General features: G+C 50.4%; 2 protein-coding genes across 3 annotated transcripts in view; one reads left to right on the top strand and one right to left on the bottom strand.

Annotated features, from left to right (window-relative positions):
* The window catches only part of PPL (periplakin), a 49,087-nt gene extending 39,287 nt beyond the window's left edge, over positions 1 to 9,800 (top strand). Inside the window, exons 18-22 of the mRNA XM_006897469.1 lie at positions 2,355 to 2,505; positions 3,735 to 3,818; positions 5,087 to 5,203; positions 5,891 to 5,983; positions 7,140 to 9,800. Coding sequence (XP_006897531.1) covers positions 2,355 to 2,505; positions 3,735 to 3,818; positions 5,087 to 5,203; positions 5,891 to 5,983; positions 7,140 to 9,800 — 3,106 coding nt within the window. The remainder of the gene's footprint in view (positions 1 to 2,354; positions 2,506 to 3,734; positions 3,819 to 5,086; positions 5,204 to 5,890; positions 5,984 to 7,139) is intronic.
* A 2,638-nt stretch (positions 9,801 to 12,438) lies between these two features.
* The window catches only part of UBN1 (ubinuclein 1), a 29,327-nt gene continuing 23,800 nt past the window's right edge, over positions 12,439 to 17,965 (bottom strand). Inside the window, exons 14-17 of one of the 2 annotated variants that reach the window (XM_006897413.1) lie at positions 16,298 to 17,515; positions 14,587 to 14,836; positions 14,307 to 14,396; positions 12,439 to 12,488 (exon numbers count right to left, since the gene is read on the bottom strand). In XM_006897413.1, the coding sequence (XP_006897475.1) occupies positions 12,439 to 12,488; positions 14,307 to 14,396; positions 14,587 to 14,836; positions 16,298 to 17,515 (1,608 nt within the window). The remainder of the gene's footprint in view (positions 12,489 to 14,306; positions 14,397 to 14,586; positions 14,837 to 16,297; positions 17,516 to 17,965) is intronic. The other variant, XM_006897414.1, reaches the window with a different exon arrangement.

Consider the following 17,965-nt stretch of genomic DNA (forward strand, 5'->3'; position numbering starts at 1 on the left):
GGCTCTTCACCTCTTTCACTGACTCTCCACTCTACCAACTCTAAATCCCTTTCTGGGAGCTGGCCCCTTCCTAATCACATGTCCAAACCATGAGACAGTCTCACCATCCTTGGCTGCACTTCCTCTGAGGCAGAGAAGGAACCCAGGTGGTACAATGATTAAGTACTCAGGTGTGAGTTCAAATTCACAAACCACTTTTTGGGAGAAAGATGTGGCAGTCGGCTTCTTAAACATTCCACCTTGGGGACCCTCTGGGGCAGTTCTAAGAGATCCTAGAGGGTCACTGAGTCAGACTCAAATCTGTGACAAAGGTTTCTTGGGGTTTTAGTGTAATACAGTATTAGAAACAAGGCCTACAGAGAGGAGAAGAACCAGACTCATTGAATTAGTATTTTTCCCTTAAGTGCTTGTTAGGACTCACCAGTGAAGCAGTCTAGGCTTCAGGTTTTTTCTGTGAGGAGGTTTTAAATTACAGATTCAATCTCTAGTAGAGGTAGAGACCATTCATGTCACCCAGTTCTTCAGCTGACTTGGACAGTTTGTCTTTCAAGGAATATGTCAAATTACTCCAACTTAGTGAATTTATTTGCATAAAGTTATTCATAATACTCTTGATTTTTTAATATCTATGGGATCTAAGGTGTTATTCCCCCTCTCATTCCTTTTACCACTTGGTTTTTGCTCCCTACCCTCATCAGTCTTTCTGAGGCACTAGCACTCTTTACTTTTCCTGTTGCATCAGTTTCTGCTCTTTATTCTTTTTTTGTCTTAAGATGGGACTAAGATGACCGGCATTTTTCTTCCTTTTCTGTTAAGTATTCTGTTATTATCGTTATGTGCCTTTGACTCATAGAGACCCTACAAACCACAGACCTGAACTTGCCCTATCCTGCACCATCCTCACTTTCTTTCATTGTGGTAGTCACTGTACTAATTCTTCTTGTTGAGGGTTTTCTTCCTTTCTCTTACCTTTTCCAGCATGTGTCTCTGCCAAGAGTGAGACAAGGTGTCATCATCCTTACCCCTAAGGAGTACTTGGGCTGCACTTCAAGACAGGTTTGTTCTTTCGGCAGTCCTGAAATAGTCAATGCTCTTTGTCAAAACCACAATTCACAGGCATCAATTCTTCTGTCTTCTTTATTCATTGTCCAACTTTCAGACACTTAGGAAGCAACTGAAAAGATCCAGGATCTTTATTAAGGCGCACCTTAATATTTAAATTTATGTCCTTTTTCCTTAAAATTTGTAGAGGTCCCCAACAGTACATTTTCCCAATGCAACACATCTTTTGATTTCTTGACTGCTGGTATCAAGAGTGCTGATTATGGATCCAAGCAAAATGAAATTGTTGATAACTTCAATCTTTTCTCCATCTATCGTGATGTTGCTTATAGGTCCAGTAATGAAGATTTCTTCTTGATATTGAGATACAATCCATATTGATAAGCATTAATTTCCCTCAAAGTGCTGCTTTAGCTGCATCCCACAAGTCTGGATGCTCTTGTTTCCAATGAGTTAAAAATATATTCTACAGGAATCTGGAAAGACAGGGTAATGGTGGGCATAGTTCAATGGTAATTGAATTTATAAAACATAATCCATGGGAATGACTGTACGAAACACAATGAATGAAACAAAATATATACAAACTTTGTAAGCAAACCAATATAATTTTTTTAATGAGAAAAAAAATATTCTAGACTTGCAATTTCTCCTTGGATTCATTAATTATTTCTTCTTATTATTATTATTTATGGGTCTATATTGTGTTTATGGAATATTCAGTACTCTTCTCCAATGCCACAGCTCAAAGGCATTAGTTCTTCTGTCATCCTAATTCCTTGTCCAACTTTCGGATGTCTTGAAAAAATGCAACCAGGGTGCTCACTAGAGATGAGATGACAAAGCTTTGCCTGACATCCTTTGGGCATGTTGTTAGGAGCCATTCCCTGGAAAAGGACATCATGTTTGCAAAGGAGGATCATCAGTGAAAGAGACGAGTCTCAGGATGGATTGGCACAGTGACTGTACCAATGAGGATGATGACACAGGATAGGGCAAGGTTCAGATCTGTTGTTCATAGTGTCACTGTGAGTTGTACTCAATTCAGCAGCACCTAACAACAACTATAGTGTGGAGATCTAACTAAGAACACACAGACCTACTTTGTTCTTTATTGAAGATAAGAGTGCTCCAGCATTCTAGAATGTATTGAATTAGTTGCTTTCTGGTCACTGTTTCAGTTCTAGCTCAGTCACTATTTTAAACAGGATAGTCACCTTCCAATGAGCCATGTGTCTCTTGTGGCAGAATCTCAGCCACTTCCTCCCCACCCCCCACCCCTGCCACCGTAGGTCCCAGAGCCTGCAAAATGCCAAGGCCACTTATGATGACTTCAGCAGCGGCTATAGCTATATACTCCAGTTCCTGTCCAGCATCCCCAGCTATGAGCCCCAGGAGATGGACAGCGTCAGCCAGATGGAGACCAAACTGAAGAATCAGAAGGTGGCTTCCTTTGCTTTTGCAGATGTATAGTGGGATTGGGAGGGCTGGAGGCTCACCATGAAGGGTTCCACGGTAGCCTTGGTGGGAGCCAGACAGAGTCTGACCTCTCTGTCCCTACTGGACCTTGGTACTACTTGGCTCCCAGCACCTCATTCTCTTTTAGGCTGGCATCATGTCCATCCATCTCTCCCTCAATGTCCAACACAGGGCCCCGCTCAGAGTAGATTCCCAGGCTGAGTAAGCCAATGGTGCAGAAACACAAGCAGCCACATTGTAGGGGACATCCCATCCCCTCTCTGCTCTTACCTCATTCTCCTGAGGCTGAGCACTGGAATCCATTAGCCTGGACTCTAAGCCCAGCACACTCACTCACTAGTCAGGTCCACACAGGCAAGTGACTACAGTTGTGTCTCGGTTTTCCCTTTCATAAGCTGTAGTGATGGTGCTTGCCATCTGAGACTTTCTGAAGATTTTGATGATTTTATGTGTCAGAATAGTTGGAACATTAACTTATTGGCAAAGATGATTACTGGCCTGGCCTTTCTTCACACCACTCCAGGACTGATGTTGTAATGTGAGAGTGGGTACAAAGAAGCTGTCAGGATGCTTGACTCACAGTGATCCCACAGGACAGTTTGTCCTTCCTGTCATGTCTCCAGTGCTTTAAAGCGATGAGGACACAGACTGCCTTGTCTTTGACCAGTTGAAGGGCTGGCAGGCCACTAGGGCTCCTTAGGAATTCCATACCCAAACTGTTGAATCGCCTGACTCACTTGAGCCTTGAAGCACAGAACAGACTGCCAGACAGGGTTTCCAAGGCTAGAAATCTTTACAGAAGATTGTTCATCTTTCTTTCATGAAGCACTTGGTGAGTGCAAACCATCAAACTTTCATTAGCAGTCCAGCGCTTACATCATTGTGCCACCCACCTCCACTGCCGTCAGTTTGATTCCCACTCATGTCATGTCTGACCCTATAGGACTGACCAACATGGCCCCTGAATGGTGTCCTGCTTCTGCAAAGAAGCAGGCTGCATCATCTTTCTCTCAAAGAGATAGTGAGGTTCATACTACTGACCTTTTGAATTAGCAGTCAAGCTCTAACGTTTATACTTCATAGAGAGGAATAACTTCAGACCTAAGGAACCCTGCTATTCCAGCAAGAAAGTTTGGGGTTGTAGGGGAAGAATCTTTGTTCTCATTTTGCTTTCTCCTGCCTCTGCTACACAGAACCTACTGGATGAAATTTCAGGCAGGGAGCAGGAAGTACAGAAAGTCTGTGCCAGTTCCCAGCAGTACCAGCAGGCTGTCAAGGTGAGACTCAGAAAGAAGTTAAGCCCACATGCCCCCAAATGCCTTGTGGCTCAGGCAGGTGGATGAGTAGCTGGGTGAGTACAGACCCTGCTGGGGTCATGCTGTGGCCATGCTCTGCATTTTGTACAACTCTGAAACTTCAGGAATTCCATCTGTTTTACACTGGTGATTACAGCAGAACAATCCACATGTTGGCAAACCTTTCAGTCAAACAATAAACAGATCTAGAAGGGGAACAATAACACCAGGGAGAGACACTCAGTCCTTAGGACAGTCAGCCAAGGCAGGAAGTTTACAGGGATAGAGCTCAGAAGGATAAAGGCAAAGGATAGAAGGATGAAGGAAATCAAGAACCACAAGTAGAAATTGGGAAGAGTGCTGTTACATTGTGGAGATTGTATTTAATGGCATGAAGCAAAATTTATGTGTGAAGAGCTGAATGGACTTCCAGTCTGCTCTGTAAGCTTTCACTCAAAGAAAAAACTACAGAAGAGGAACAAAAGTGTTGTTACCATTATTTATAAGAGCAAACTACAAACAAAAAATTTTTTATATTTTAAAAACTAGAAAAAAAATTTTACAAAAATAACCAGAAACAACCCAATGTTGTTGTGTACTGCTAAGTCAGAACTGACCCACAGTTCCTTCAGCACGTTTCAGAGGCAATTAATTCCACAGGATATTACCCATCTTTCTCCCTGGAAAAGTTGGTAGATTCAAAATACATGCCTTTGGGGTTGCAGCACAGCTTCTTACCACTAAGCCACCAGAGCTCCTTAGCTGCCCAATAGCAGAGAAAAACCAGAACCCAAGGAAAACCAAATCCCCCTGCCATAGAGTTGATCCATTCTTGGTGCTGCTGTAGAACAGCAGCCAATTGCCCATCTTTCTCCCTAAGAGCTGCTGGAGTTCAGACCACCCAGCAGACCTTTGGGCTAACAGCCAAGAGGTTAACACTAAGGTTTCAGCTACACTATAGTGGAGTCCTACTCACAGCAACCCTGTGGACCAAGTGGAGCTTCCCCATGGGGCTTCCAATGCCAAAAATCCTTACAGGGCCAGACTGTGTAACCTTGATCCTGTGGAGTGGCTGCTGGGCTCAGATCTCAAACCTACTAGTTAGCTATTAACCCACCAGGGCTCCCAAATACTAGGCTGGCAACATTTAAAAGACTGTGTTTGCTCCTCCCCTTTGGTAAAGGCCCAGCCAGAAGGCAGCCCTGCTGGTCCTGTACACAGCTCTTACCTCCCAGATCTCTCTCACACAGGACTACGAGTTAGAGGCAGAGAAGCTGCAGTCTCTGCTGGACCTGGAGAATGGGAAGAACAGCCACATGAACAAGAGGGCCCGATTCCAGTCTCCAGCTGCCAGAGTGAAGGAAAAGGTGGGCTCTGAGGGTGTCAGGGTATCCAGGGGAAGATGGGCTGCCCAACTCCTCGGGCCACAAGAACTGGACTGAGCATCCTCTCAGGTACAAGCAGGCTTGAAGAGAAGACGGTATCACCAAGCACTGCTGGTTAAGAGAGCCCTTTTGACCAGAGCAGTAGATCTGGGGGGAGGTAGCATCTTTTTTTTGGTGGTATGGAAACCCAAGAGGCCAGAGGTCATGGGGGCTAAGACTCAACCCTGGGCTTATCCGACTCTACATCCATTTTCTCCTCTTCTCTCTGCTTGCCTGAGACTGTAGCAGAGCTCTGGGTATGGGCAAGATGCGATCCTTGATTGGATTAAAATGTTTTATAGAGCTGTATCCATCATAGCTGTGAACTGGGGCCAGCTTGGAGAGTTAGCAATTAAATTCACACTTTGGGGGAATACATGGGTATGATAGAATCTACTGGAAGCAGAAAGAGTATGGCTGTATGATGAGGACTTACTGTAATTATCAGGAAATAGTACATGCATGAGGGAAGGGAAAAATCTTAAACAATTCAAAAGGGTAATTAAAGCAGTCATCCTTCCAGCACTTCAACACTAGACTTTTTAACTCCAAGTCTAGGCTGTCCAGCTTCTCTGAGATGAATCTGGGGACTCCTGTTTACTGGCTTAGCTCTAAATGTTTTTCATTCAGGAAGCCACCCTCACTGCCAAATTCACCGAGGTCAATGCCATCAACAGACAGAGGCTTCAGAATCTGGAGTTTGCGCTCAGTCTCCTTAGGCAGGTAAGCTGTCCCAGCCCTACAGGATTCACTGCAGCCACTACCCCAAGCAGGAAAGAAAAATGCAGCCTAAGGATCATGGGCATGGTCTAGTCTTCAGCCTTCATAGCCTCAGAACAACCTCACATGACTGGAAAGGTCTGTAATGTTCAGGTCTTGGAGCCCTGGTGGTGCAGTGCCTGAGTGCCCAACTGCTAACCAGTTGTTTGAGTCCACTAGATGACAGAAGAAAAATAGGCAGTCTCCTCTCATCAAGATTTACAGCCTCAGAAGCCAGTGGAGGACCATCAAGAGTCATAATCAACTGACCACCAAGAGTTTGGGGTTGTAATAGCAAGAACCCGGAAGCATCTCAATTTCTGAGCAGGAGACTGTGTGCCAGCTCTGGTTGTGTAGTAAATAAGCACTCAACTGCTAATAAAAAGGATGGAGCTTGGAATTCACCAGTTGCTCCTAATGAGAAACACAGGGCAGTCTGCTTCCATAAAGACTTGTTGTGAACCAACCCATAGCTGACACTTCAGTAGGCTTTCAACGGCTACACATATGGGGGAGAATGGGTAGTCTCCTCCTGTGTGATTAACCACCACTGAAAACCCACTGGATGGTTGGCTATGGGTCAGTTTTGACTCAATAATACACAACAACAATAACATAAATAGCACAGGAGATTGGTGGATTAGAACTGCATGCCTTAGGGTTGGCAGCACAGCTCCTCCCTACCACTAAGCCAGCAGAACTCCTTCCATAAAGATTACAGCCTTGAAGACTCTGGGTCCATTCTCTGTCCTGCAGGGTCACTGTTAGTTGGAACAGGCTCAGCAGAGGAGTTCTTTTTTGTTTGGGCCACCATTTGTGTAGGATCATTCAAAACACTACATGCTGCATATGCATAAAAAACATCTCGGAGAATGGTGGGAAAAGATGGAGATAGAAATGAGAGATACTACTTTCCCAACTCCTTTGTCTTTACAGCCTATGTTACTTGATACCTTCTGGAAACAGAATATTCTTTCCACAAACCCCACAGTAGTAGACAGGGCTGAGCTCATGCTGAGGGCCTGAGCTGTCCCTAGGTGGCCGAGATCAGATCTGACGGGAGAGGTAAAGACCAGAGATGCTGACTTGTAATCCTATCCTACTTCTCTGTCCATCCCAGCAGCCAGATATGAAGACAGACAAAGCTCAGCAAAGTAGCCCACCATCTGGGGCTGGGGAGCCGTGGAGGATTAGGGAGGAGCTGCAGGAGGAGGCCCAGAGGCGCCAGCAGCTGGAGCATGAGGTGAAGAGCACCCAGGAGGAGTTGGTGAGCTTGCAGGGTCAGGCACCGCCAGAGGCCGTGGTGAGGAAGGAGGTGCTCAAGAGAGTTCCAGACCCCGCACTGCAGGATAGCTTCCTGCGCTTGCAGAAGACGCTAGCTGCGGAGCAGCACAAGAACTGTCTACTGCAGGAGGAGCTGGAGGGGCTGCAAGCACGGCAGCGGGCGCTCGAGCGTGAGGCGAAAGAGGCTAGTGGGCAGGAGTATGTAGTCAAGGAGGTGCTGCGCATCGAGCCTGACCGGGAGCAAGAGGATGAGGTCCTGCGTCTCCGCGACGAGCTGGAGGTGCTACGGCGCCACAAGAGCAGCCGAGAGGCCGAGGTGGCCTTGCTGCAACAGCGCATTGCTGTGCTGGCCCAGGAGAAGAGTGAGGCACAGGAAAAGGTGACCGAGAAGGAGGTGGTGAGGCTGCAGAATGACCCCCAGCTGGAGGCCGAGTTCCGTCAGCTGCAGGAGGCCCAGCAGCAAGAAGGCCAGCAGTGGGACAGGCAGGAGGAGGAGCTGGACTTCCTGCAGGACAAGCTAAGGCGACTGGAGAAGGAGCGGACTATGGCCGAAGGCAAGATCACTGTCAAGGAGGTGCTCAAGGTAGAGAAGGACCCGGCTGGAGAGTGGGAAGTAGACAGCCTCAAGTGGCAGTACGAAAATGAGACTACCACAGCCCGAGCCAGGCAGAGGGAGAAGTCGGAGCTGTTGCGCAAGGTATGGGCCCTGGAGGAGGAAAACGCCAAGGTTCTGGTACAAGAGAAGGTGCGTGAGATTGTGCGGCCTGACCCCACGGCGCAGAGCGAGCTGGCCAACCTGCGCCTGGAACTGGTGGAGCAGGAGAGGAAGTACCGTGCAGCTGAGGAGCAGCTGCAGAGCTACCAGGCTGAGCTGGAGGCACTCCGACAACGAGGGCCCCAGGTGGAGGTCAAGGAGGTGACCAAGGAGGTCATCAAGTACAAGACAGACCCCGAGATGGAACGAGAGCTGCAGCGGCTCCGGGAGGAAATTGTGGACAAGACCCGGCTCATTGAAAGGTGTGGCCTGGAGATCTACCAGCTGAAGCAAGAAATCCAGGCCCTAAAGGACACCAAGCCCCAGGTGCAGACCATAGAGGTATTGCAAGAGGTCTTGCAGTTCCAGGAGGATCCCCGCACCATGGAGGAGGTGGTAGCCTTGCGGGCCACGCTATCAGAGGAACAGAAAAAGCAGGTGGACCTAGAACGGGAGCAGGCACTGCAAGCAGACAAGATCCGGCACAAGGAGGAAGAAGTGGCCCGCGTACAGGAGAAGGTGGTGCGGCAGGAGGTGGTGCGCTTCGAGGAGCAGCCCGACCTGCAAGCTGAGGTGGACTCCTTCACACAGAGCATTGATGTGGAGCTGCAGCAGATTGACCACCTCCGTGGGGAGCTGAGGCGGCTACAACGGCGGCGGGGTGAGCTGGAGCAACAGCTGGAAGAGCTGGAGCGTGAGAGGCAAGCACGCCATGAGGCTGAGCTGGAGGTACAGCGCCTGAAGCAGAGGCTGGCCGGCCTGGAGGGAGAGGAGGGTGAGGCCCACGAGAAAGTGACACACAAGCAGAAGGTGGTCCTGCAGCCAGACCCCCAGCAGGCCCGTGAACATGCACTATTACAGGAGCAACTTAAGGAGGAGCAGCACCGGCGGCAGGTCCAGGAAAATGAGCTAGACAACCTGCGCAAGCAGCTGGCCAGCCTGGAAAAGATGGTAGTCAGGGAGAAGGTGGTCTTCTCTGAGAGCATCCAGGTGGACAAGGGTGACACAGAGCAGGAGATCCAGAAGCTTAAGAGCAGCCTGGAGGAGGAGAGCCGCAGCAAGAGAGAGCTGGATGCTGAGGTCAGCCGGCTGGAAGTCAAACTGTCTGAGCTGGAGTTCTGCAACTCAAAGGCATCCAAGGAACTGGACTTCGTGAGGGAGGAGAACCACAGGCTGCAGCTGGAGCGCCAGAACCTGCAACTGGAGGCCCGCCGGCTGCAAGCAGAAATCGAGCTGGCAGCCACAGAGGCCCAAGGTCTGCTGAGCCACTCAAAGGCAGGCACAGGGCCAGCCCACGACGCACGGTTGAGGTCGCTGGAGAAGGAGCTAGAAGAGCTCAAGCGGCTATCCCAGGACAAGGACCTGGAGATCGAAGAGCTACAGAGGCGCCTGGGTAGTGTGGCAGTCAAGCGGGAACAGCGAGAGAACCACCTGCGGCGCTCCATTGTGGTCATCGACCCCGACACAGGCCGGGAGCTGTCCCCAGAGGCGGCCCGCCAGGCTGGGCTCATCGACTGGAACATGTTCGTGAAGCTGCGAAACCAGGAGTGTGACTGGGAGGAGATCTCTGTCAAAGGGCCCAATGGGGCCTCCTCGGTAATTCATGACAGGAAGTCAGGAAGGAAGTTCTCCATTGAAGAGGCGCTCAAGAGTGGCCAGCTGAGCCCTGAACAGTACGATCGCTATGTCAATAAGGACTTATCTATCCAGGAACTAGCTGTACTGGTGTCTGGGCTGAAGTAGGACCAGTGTTCTCCCTTCAAGCCTGTGGCTGTCCCCTCCTTGGTTGGCAGCCATGCGGTCTTCCAGGTACCCTTGCTTCCCATCAGCCTCATCAGCCCAGCGGCTCCACTGTCCTCCACTGTCAGCTGCTGTATCCTGCACCAAGTCAATGGCTGTGGTGCCCTTTTCTCTTCCTAGCGTGCTTCCTTCAATAGACTCACATGCCAGCTAGGGCCCTTTTGTCAGCCTGGGCATGACACTATCACATAGCCACTGGGCCTCTGTGCCCTTTCCCTGCCAGGCCTCCAGTCCAGGACCAGCTCTCTACCTGAATGACCCCCGTAGTCTGCCAGCCAGCTGGATACCCCACCAGCCAGGGGTCCTGACCAGTGCCCATGCGGCTCTAGGATAACAGTCCCTGGGGACCAGTGTTGCTGGTAACCTGATCTTTGTGTCTTCATGTCTCATTTCTTGTTCTTTGGGGTTATGGAACTTGATTTCCACTGGATAAACTTCTCGTTTGCTGCAGTGCATTCATTAGGGGAAAAAGATGGTACTAGAGGGGATCTCTACTTATAGTACAAATATTAAACATGTTGGCTTGATGATCCTTTCATTCTAAGTGTGCTGCTTTCCTTTTGTGTGTGAAGCATATTCCCCCGCCCTCATTCTTCAACCCAAATGGATCTTTCTTATGTAACAGCTCCTATGGGAGGAAGAATCACTCATAAAAACCAGGGAAAAGGAAAATCTGGTTTTGGGTTTTTTCCCAAAAAAGAGAGCTTGTTTTGGAAACCTTGAAACAATTTATTGAGTTGCTTTATACAAGATTAACAACTTGCACACTGCTCCTGACACCACTATCACCTGCAGTACCACAGCCCCTCTCACACCTCTGAACCTGCAGCCCTGGTGAAGCCCCAGGGCCCATAGGCCTGCATGGCCGGCCCTGCCGTGGCTACTCACATCACTCACTCTTCCAGTACCCACAAAGAAAGCATAAATCAGAAAAAGAAATCTCAAACTTCCCCATCAAAGAAACGGTTCCCTGAGGCAAGAGGCATCGATAGATTCCTAAAAGTGAGGGTCTTCCGCTCCAGCTGCACACTCATAGTACAGGGGCAGGTGGGGCAGAGGGCTGTGCGGTGCCTGGTGGTCTCAGCACACCAGGCCCAAAGAGCCCCTGCTGCTCAGCAATCCCTGGCTGCTCTGAGCTCAGTGACAGCAAATCTCTTCTTTGGCTCTTCTGCTAAGATCTAAAATAGTCTGTAAACAAACTTGAATCAAGTTGCAAAGAAAGTATTGGAGAGGACTAGAAAATTCACTTAGCCCAAGGTAAGTGCTTACTAAATTTTAAATGTTTTTAAGAAAAAAAAGAGTGCACACAGAGGCCCAGCTGCACACTGCAGGCGGCCTGACAGATGGAGACCCACGCTCGCAGGGGACATGAAGGTGTGAGAATGCCACATGCACCACTGCAAGTATCACAGACTCTGCAGCACTGTGTTTACAAGGTGGTGCCTTATGATGAGACCACCTATTCTCACCACATTATGACTTGACTTCACTAGCTCAGTCAGGTCAGCCTGACTGCACAGGCTCAAGTCCAGAGATGCCCAGGGAGCAGACCCTGGCTAAGTATGACAAGCCTCTGGAATGTTGTCAGCTGGAGCTGGTGGACCTCTCTGAGTATCAGGTGGTATGCAGCTGTAGCCCACATATCAAGGCTGCTTCCACAGGGCAGATGCATCCTGAGCCAAAGATGGAGGCTCTGCTTGGGGAAGTTCTGAGGAATGTTAAATTGAATGTCGTACGGTGACTTGGGGGGGCTTTGGGTTCCTCTGCCCACCATGGGGAGAACACAGGACTGGAGGGCTCTTGAATCCATTGAGCTAGGGCCCTAGTGAGCCTAGGACTTGGGTCTGAAGAGCCACATGTGACATTCCAGTCATGCCAGCACAGAGTATGACATGCAACTGTCAAACTGAAAACCAAAAATCTCAAAGCTGGCTATGTCTCAGACCAGGACCTCATCTGAGAGTTTGGTTCTGCCCACCTAAAGGCACTGGGATCACGTCTTCCAGGTCGTGACACGCAAGCCGAGGTCCCACTCTTTCCACTGCAGTCTGTTAGGATGAGGGACTAGGAACCATAAAGAAGTGTCTATAGAAACCCCTTCCTGGGGCCAATCTACAAAGCCTCATGTCTGGCAGAGCTGGTTGTCATGCCAGGTGGGGAGCCCGGCTCCATGGTGCATACACACGTTCTCGACAGTTCTCAGCGGGCAAAGGGGCCACTCAGCTGGGGCATCAGGGCTTCTGTTGTGTTATGCGCATAGCCTGCCCGAGTGCTGCCAGGGACCGGCAGCCTAGCAAGCAAGGAGTCCTGCCAGGCAGACTGACACAAGAGTGCAGATGCCCTTCGGCAACTATCCAGTGGTATTGCCCTGATGCTAGAGCACCAGGTGAATAAGTGCTTCTTGAGGAGCTTGAACGGTTCCCCTAACTGGAGGTCTACCTTGCATGTACTGGCAAACTCTCCTCTGGACTTTGCTTTCCTCAGAAAAACACGTACAGACAGAATCATAACATCCACTGTTGGAGACTCATTTGTTCAGTTTCGACCCAGACTGCCTGGCTGAGCCTTTCCACACAGGTCGTCACAATTTCCGGGGCGCAGTGTGGCCTTTACTGTGAAGCTGAGAAGCATCTGGAAAAAGAAAAGGGACAGGCTGCCGACGAGATCATGGTTTTCTTACAATCCTCCTCGGGCTTAAGGCAACCCATGAGGGTCATTTTAGAAATAGGAAAAGCCCAAGTGCAAAGAAGAAAAAGCATGGGCTTTCAGGGGACATGAAACATTAAGCAGTGTGAGGCAGGACACTGGGGACACCATGTTCACAGCTTCCAGACACCCCAGGACAGGTCCACACATGGCATTCAAAGTGACAGCCACCACTTCTTTCCAGCCAGTCCTCCAGAGTGGCAGGGACACTTGCAAGGAGTGTGGAGAAAGTAGACACCCAGTGGATGAGGTCATGGGACACAGAGGGGCCAACAGAGTTTCACCTCCAGCTCTACCTGAACCCCCGAGCTCACACTGCTGCCATCAGCATGCTGGCCTTGCTTCTCTTGACTGCCATTCATCCTCTTAACTAAAGATGCCAGAGACCAAGAGCTGCGTCCCAACAGACCTCCCAAAGGTGCTGAGCTTGGCTCAGCTGATGCCACATGCATGGCTGATGCCACTCCTCTCTCCTGTCCCCAGAGCACCACAAGCCCACCAGAAGCACCACTCCCTGAAGAGAAGGTCAAGGGTCATTTAGCGCCCATATCTAGAGTAGCCAGAAGCACCCAGACCCAAACCGACAGCTGTAGTCGCTTCTCCTCAGGGTTAATTCTGTTGGTTTCTCAGATGGTCAAGCTTTACAGAAGAAAGCTGTGCCCCTGTCTACCCATGAAACAGCTCTGGACTCAAGACACCGGCTATTTGGTCAGCAGCCTGAAACATAACTTACCATGCCACCAGGGTGCCTCAGCTAGGGAATGGAGATCAAAACCACTACATAAAAAGGAGGTACAAGAACTTCAAATGCAGTTTTAGCGTGTAGGTGATTATAAACTCTTCTCCACACCCCAAATACAGGGCGTCTATATTAAAAGAAGCCCACTGCCCTCAAGCAGGTTCTTGCTCTGTCAGGTTTCTCCTGTTAAGTATCCAAGGGATTTTAACCACTGACCTTTTAGTTAGCAGCTCAGCACTTACCCCAATGAGCTACCAGGGCTGAGGAAGAAGAGCTGGGACAGAAGCCCCAAAATGCAGCCAGGCACTAGGTGCACACACCCAAGTGCATGAAAACCAGTACCCACACAGAAGACTGCGGTCCCTGGATGCCTGAGAGCCCATGGACAAGGGGTCCCAAGGAAGGTGAGGCAGGAGCTCCACAACTACCAGCCAAACCTGGCCTTGCTTCCTGACCCATACTCCACACCAGCCTCACTGCACTCAGTCTGTAGCCGCACACATTGCACAATGCAGAGACGCCTCTGTCTGCGGCCGCACACACTACACAATGCAGAGATGCCTCAGGCTGTGGCTGCACACAGTGCCCAATGCTGATGCTTCAGTCTATAGCCGCACACACTGCAAAATGCAGAGGTGGCTGCCAGTCAGCTCTTCACCTCAAACATGCACACAATGCCTCAGAGGAGGGGCCCAACTGCCTCTTCTACTTTTAATTCAAAAAGGGAAACTGAACACAGAACTGGAGGCCCTCTGCCTCTTCTCCAGCTCTATCACTGCCCTGTGACAACAATTCTTTGGTCAGCAGGGCAGCAATCTAAGAAGCCAAGCCAACACAGAGGTCCTAAGGAAAGCTGTGGTCCTCCCACACCCCATATACAACGAGGGCCTCTCCAAGCATGGTGTCCAAGGACACCATGATGGGAGGCAAAGACTCTGTGGCAGCTGATATAGATGACCATGGGGGACAGAGAGGGCATGGGCAGATAGACTGGTGACCATTACCTGGCAGGCTCTGCGGGACATGGGTGGACAAGGCAGAGTGTGGGAGGGGCACTGCAGGGTGCGGGCTGGAGTGCAAGCCAGCCAGAAGACCTAAGAGAAAACAGAGAGAGGACGGGGAGAGAGGACACAACACATGGTGGAAACAAACAGGACAGCCCTGGCCAGGACCAGTGCTGGAGGAAAGCCCTATGGGAGTGAGAGAGGGCTCAGTACAGCACCCGAGACACCAACTCAAACCAACAGTAGCCAGTTTGCTGTGCAAAAGGGAAAAGGCACTTACTGTGGCTGAGTCCATGGTGGAAGGTCCCAGGGGCAGGGCCAGTGACGACAGCATCCTTAGAGACGCCTGCCTTGGTGGCCGAGTCAGCAGGGAAAGAGAGTACGTGGACAGGAAAGGGGACAGAGCCAATGATGCCCAGCGAACTTGAGTTCATGGCCCCTGGCAGCTTGGAGCTGTTAGCCTTGTAGGACGGAGACAGTAGGTTCAAGGGAGATGTGCTAGTCAGCAAAACGGCCCCGCTGGTTCCTTTCTGGGGAAAAAGCACCACAAGCATCAGACTGCTCACCCCTCTGGACTTGGGTCCCCTGGGTCTTGCTTACATCCCCCTACAAGGCCCTCTTGTGAAGAGCCTCCTATTCTGCTCTCTAGCCAAGAAAAGGAAGAGAAAGAGTCTCTCAAACAGCTACAGGAAGTCCTCTAGGGCAGACTGGGAATCTTCAAACTCAGGGTGTTTGTGTCTCCTCTGTAGGAGGAAATAAAGGAAGAATATTAACAGGGTAGAACTGTCCCCATGTTCCCAAGTCCTAGAGCACACAGATATATCTTTCTGCCTGGGAACAGCTGGTAGGCTCCAACAGAGAAGCCCAGCACTCAACCACTGCACCACCCAGGAGACCTGCTGGCTGGACTCAAAAGCCAAATGCTTTGCTGCTGATTCCAACTCTACAGGACACAAAAAACCTACCCCTTAGGAGCTTCAAGGCTGTAGTCTTTATAGAAGCAAAGGGTGACATCTTGTACCCAAGCGGCAGCTGATAAGTTCAAAGAACTAACCGTGGTCAGCTGCAAAGTGCTTTAACCACTGTGCCACCAAAGCTCCTTATAAATCTGCCAAGTGTATACATCTGTACACATGTGTGTGTGTACTCATATACATTCACTCACTCACTGCCATCGACTCAGAACTCATTCATCTACCAGGCTTCTGAGGCTGTAAATTGCAGGTGAAGAGACTGCCCATTTTTCTCATCTAGAGCAGCTAGTGGTCTCCAGACCACCAGAGAGGTGCAGCCTTCACATGAGCAGCACAACTCTTCACTTGTACACATGAACACAAATTTACATGCACATATGTGAGTTTTTGTTTTTGTAAAGCAATAGAAAAGCAAGCCATAAATACAGAAAATGAGAAATGAACAAATGATAACTGTCCCTTAACAGGCAGGCAGAAGGAACCAAGAACAGCATGAGGGACTGGGACTTTCTCTGAATGGACTGTCCTGCAGTTTTGTCTTTCATCCATACAGCTGTTTACTTACCAGGGAAACAAAGAAGAGAGACAAACATCTGCTCCTATTTCCCTAGCCTGCCCTCAGGCTAGGACTGCTGGATGGCTGGGCCAGGCTGGACAGGCCACCCTGTCAGACCTGCTGTAGGGGTCTTCAGAAACCTCCTAGGACAGGTGATGTCCTGGGTCCCACTCAGCCCCAAGCTGAGGGAAGCTAGCATGCTCCCTGATCATAGCCTTTTCCTTTTGCTTGTGTGGAACTGCTTGGGGCAGTGGTCATGAGGACAGCATGTAACTGCCGCTCTTTTTGAAGGCCCACATTCTCCCTACCAACCCAGTGTAGGCTGGATGTGCTCACTCTTCCATCACTGGAGAAGCCTCCCTGGGATTCCTGGTGACAGCCTGTCTGCTTCTAAGGTCACTGACTCCACTCTACCTTCACACCTAGGCCTGCCCCAGGACATGTGTATATGGGGCACTTACCGGCAACGAGGTAGACGATGTCACACTGCTGACTGCTGAGGGCTTTAACGACGAGGTCAGCAACTTTGCCACTCCCTGAGTGCCCCCACTCGAATCTCCATTTGGACCACCTGGTGGTGCCACCAGGGTCAACTTCTGGGAGATGGGTGGCTTCTTCACTACTAAGCTGGGGACTGGTCGGCTGGCAGACTGTCCAGAGGAGGGGTTCTGCCCACCAGGCAGCAAGTTCCCAGAAGAACTAGAGGCTGGCAATGCCCCGGAGGCAGAGCTGCCAGGTGCAGCTGCATGCCTGGAGAGGGCACCAGCGAAGGGACTGTTCTTGTAGGATGAGGACCCAGCTGAGACAGCTGAGTGCTGCTTTACTGCATGGCTCAGAGAGGCAGACGAGGAGGCTGAGGCCTTGTGAGAGGTGCCACCATTGCTGCCAGGGACTGGAGTGGGTCCAGAGCTGGCTGATGGGGTGGGATGGGCACTCTGGCCTTTGGTAATGGTCTTCACCAGCTGGAAGAAGGAGGGGTGAGACTGTGGTGAGGGCACCTTTGGGCCCGGGAGCTTGTTGGCATACACAGCTGAGGGAATGAAGTTGCCCTTCTGCTGCTGGGTGCCAGCATGAAAGACTTTCACTGGGGGACTGGGAACTGCTGCCATGGAACCATGGGGTGGCCGTGGCATGCTGTGGTGCTTTGCTTTAGGGAGGTTAGTGTCTGGCAAGTTCTTGCTGGGGGGAGCTTGGCAGGACACCTCTTGGTGGCCTGAGCTCTCTACCTTTTTCTCCTGAGTGGACTGCCCCAATGCCAGGGCCTGTTCGGCCAGGAAGTTAAGGGGCGACTGCAGTGAACTTGTGGGTGGTGGGCCAGAAGGATTGGACTTGACAAAGGTCCTTTTCTCCTCTGTGCATACAACACCTGCCACCTTGTCCACAGGTACTTTCAAAGGGGTGGGCAGTGTGAACTCAGGACCCTTGCCAGCCTGGCTATTCAACACGGCCAGCTCCTTAGACACAGCTTCCAGGGAGGAGGCTGAGGTCCGGAGCAAGTCTTCATCAAGGGAGTCGTCCAGGCTGATAGGGTTGGCCAGGCTGCCCGAAGCCTGGGAGGGGAGCTCCTGGCTGGCCACGCTCACACTCGGGCCTCCTCCCTGGAGTTCTAGCAGGGCTGCAGTGCTGCCAGGTTGGCCTGATGGGACAGGAACCTTCTTCTCAGGCTTCGTTGAGGAGTCCTAGAGAGAAGCAGACACGTTTGTGTCCAAAGACGTGGACTTGCGTCCTGTGAGTGAAACACAGGCACTCGGAAGTTAGGGAAGGAGCATGGGTATGAGGTGCCCAGCCTGCTGTGATTTTGCTGCCACATGCCCTCTCTGTCCCAGGGCCACTGAGTGCCTGTGTTTCACTCACAGGATTTTTCTCTCCTCCACTTCACCCAACACCTCCGTAAAAAGAGAAGTTCTTGAGACCACAACTAGATATGCCTGCTCTAAAAGAGATCACAGTATGTAGTCCTGGATATACATAGTGGGCACAAATGTAGAACAAAAGTCAAAAGTGTAAAAACAGCCAAACTAACAGCTCTGATATGGCCTGAGGGAGCCCCAAAGACTCTGGCCCTTTAGTAACATTTTGAGCCTAGAACTGAACTCATTCCTTGGGGCTCAACTTTCAGCTAAACATAC

Source organism: Elephantulus edwardii, unplaced genomic scaffold (genome assembly GCF_000299155.1).
Source record: "Elephantulus edwardii isolate Elephantulus edwardi_28Jun2011 unplaced genomic scaffold, EleEdw1.0 scaffold00209, whole genome shotgun sequence".
NCBI classification, from domain to species: domain Eukaryota; kingdom Metazoa; phylum Chordata; class Mammalia; order Macroscelidea; family Macroscelididae; genus Elephantulus; species Elephantulus edwardii.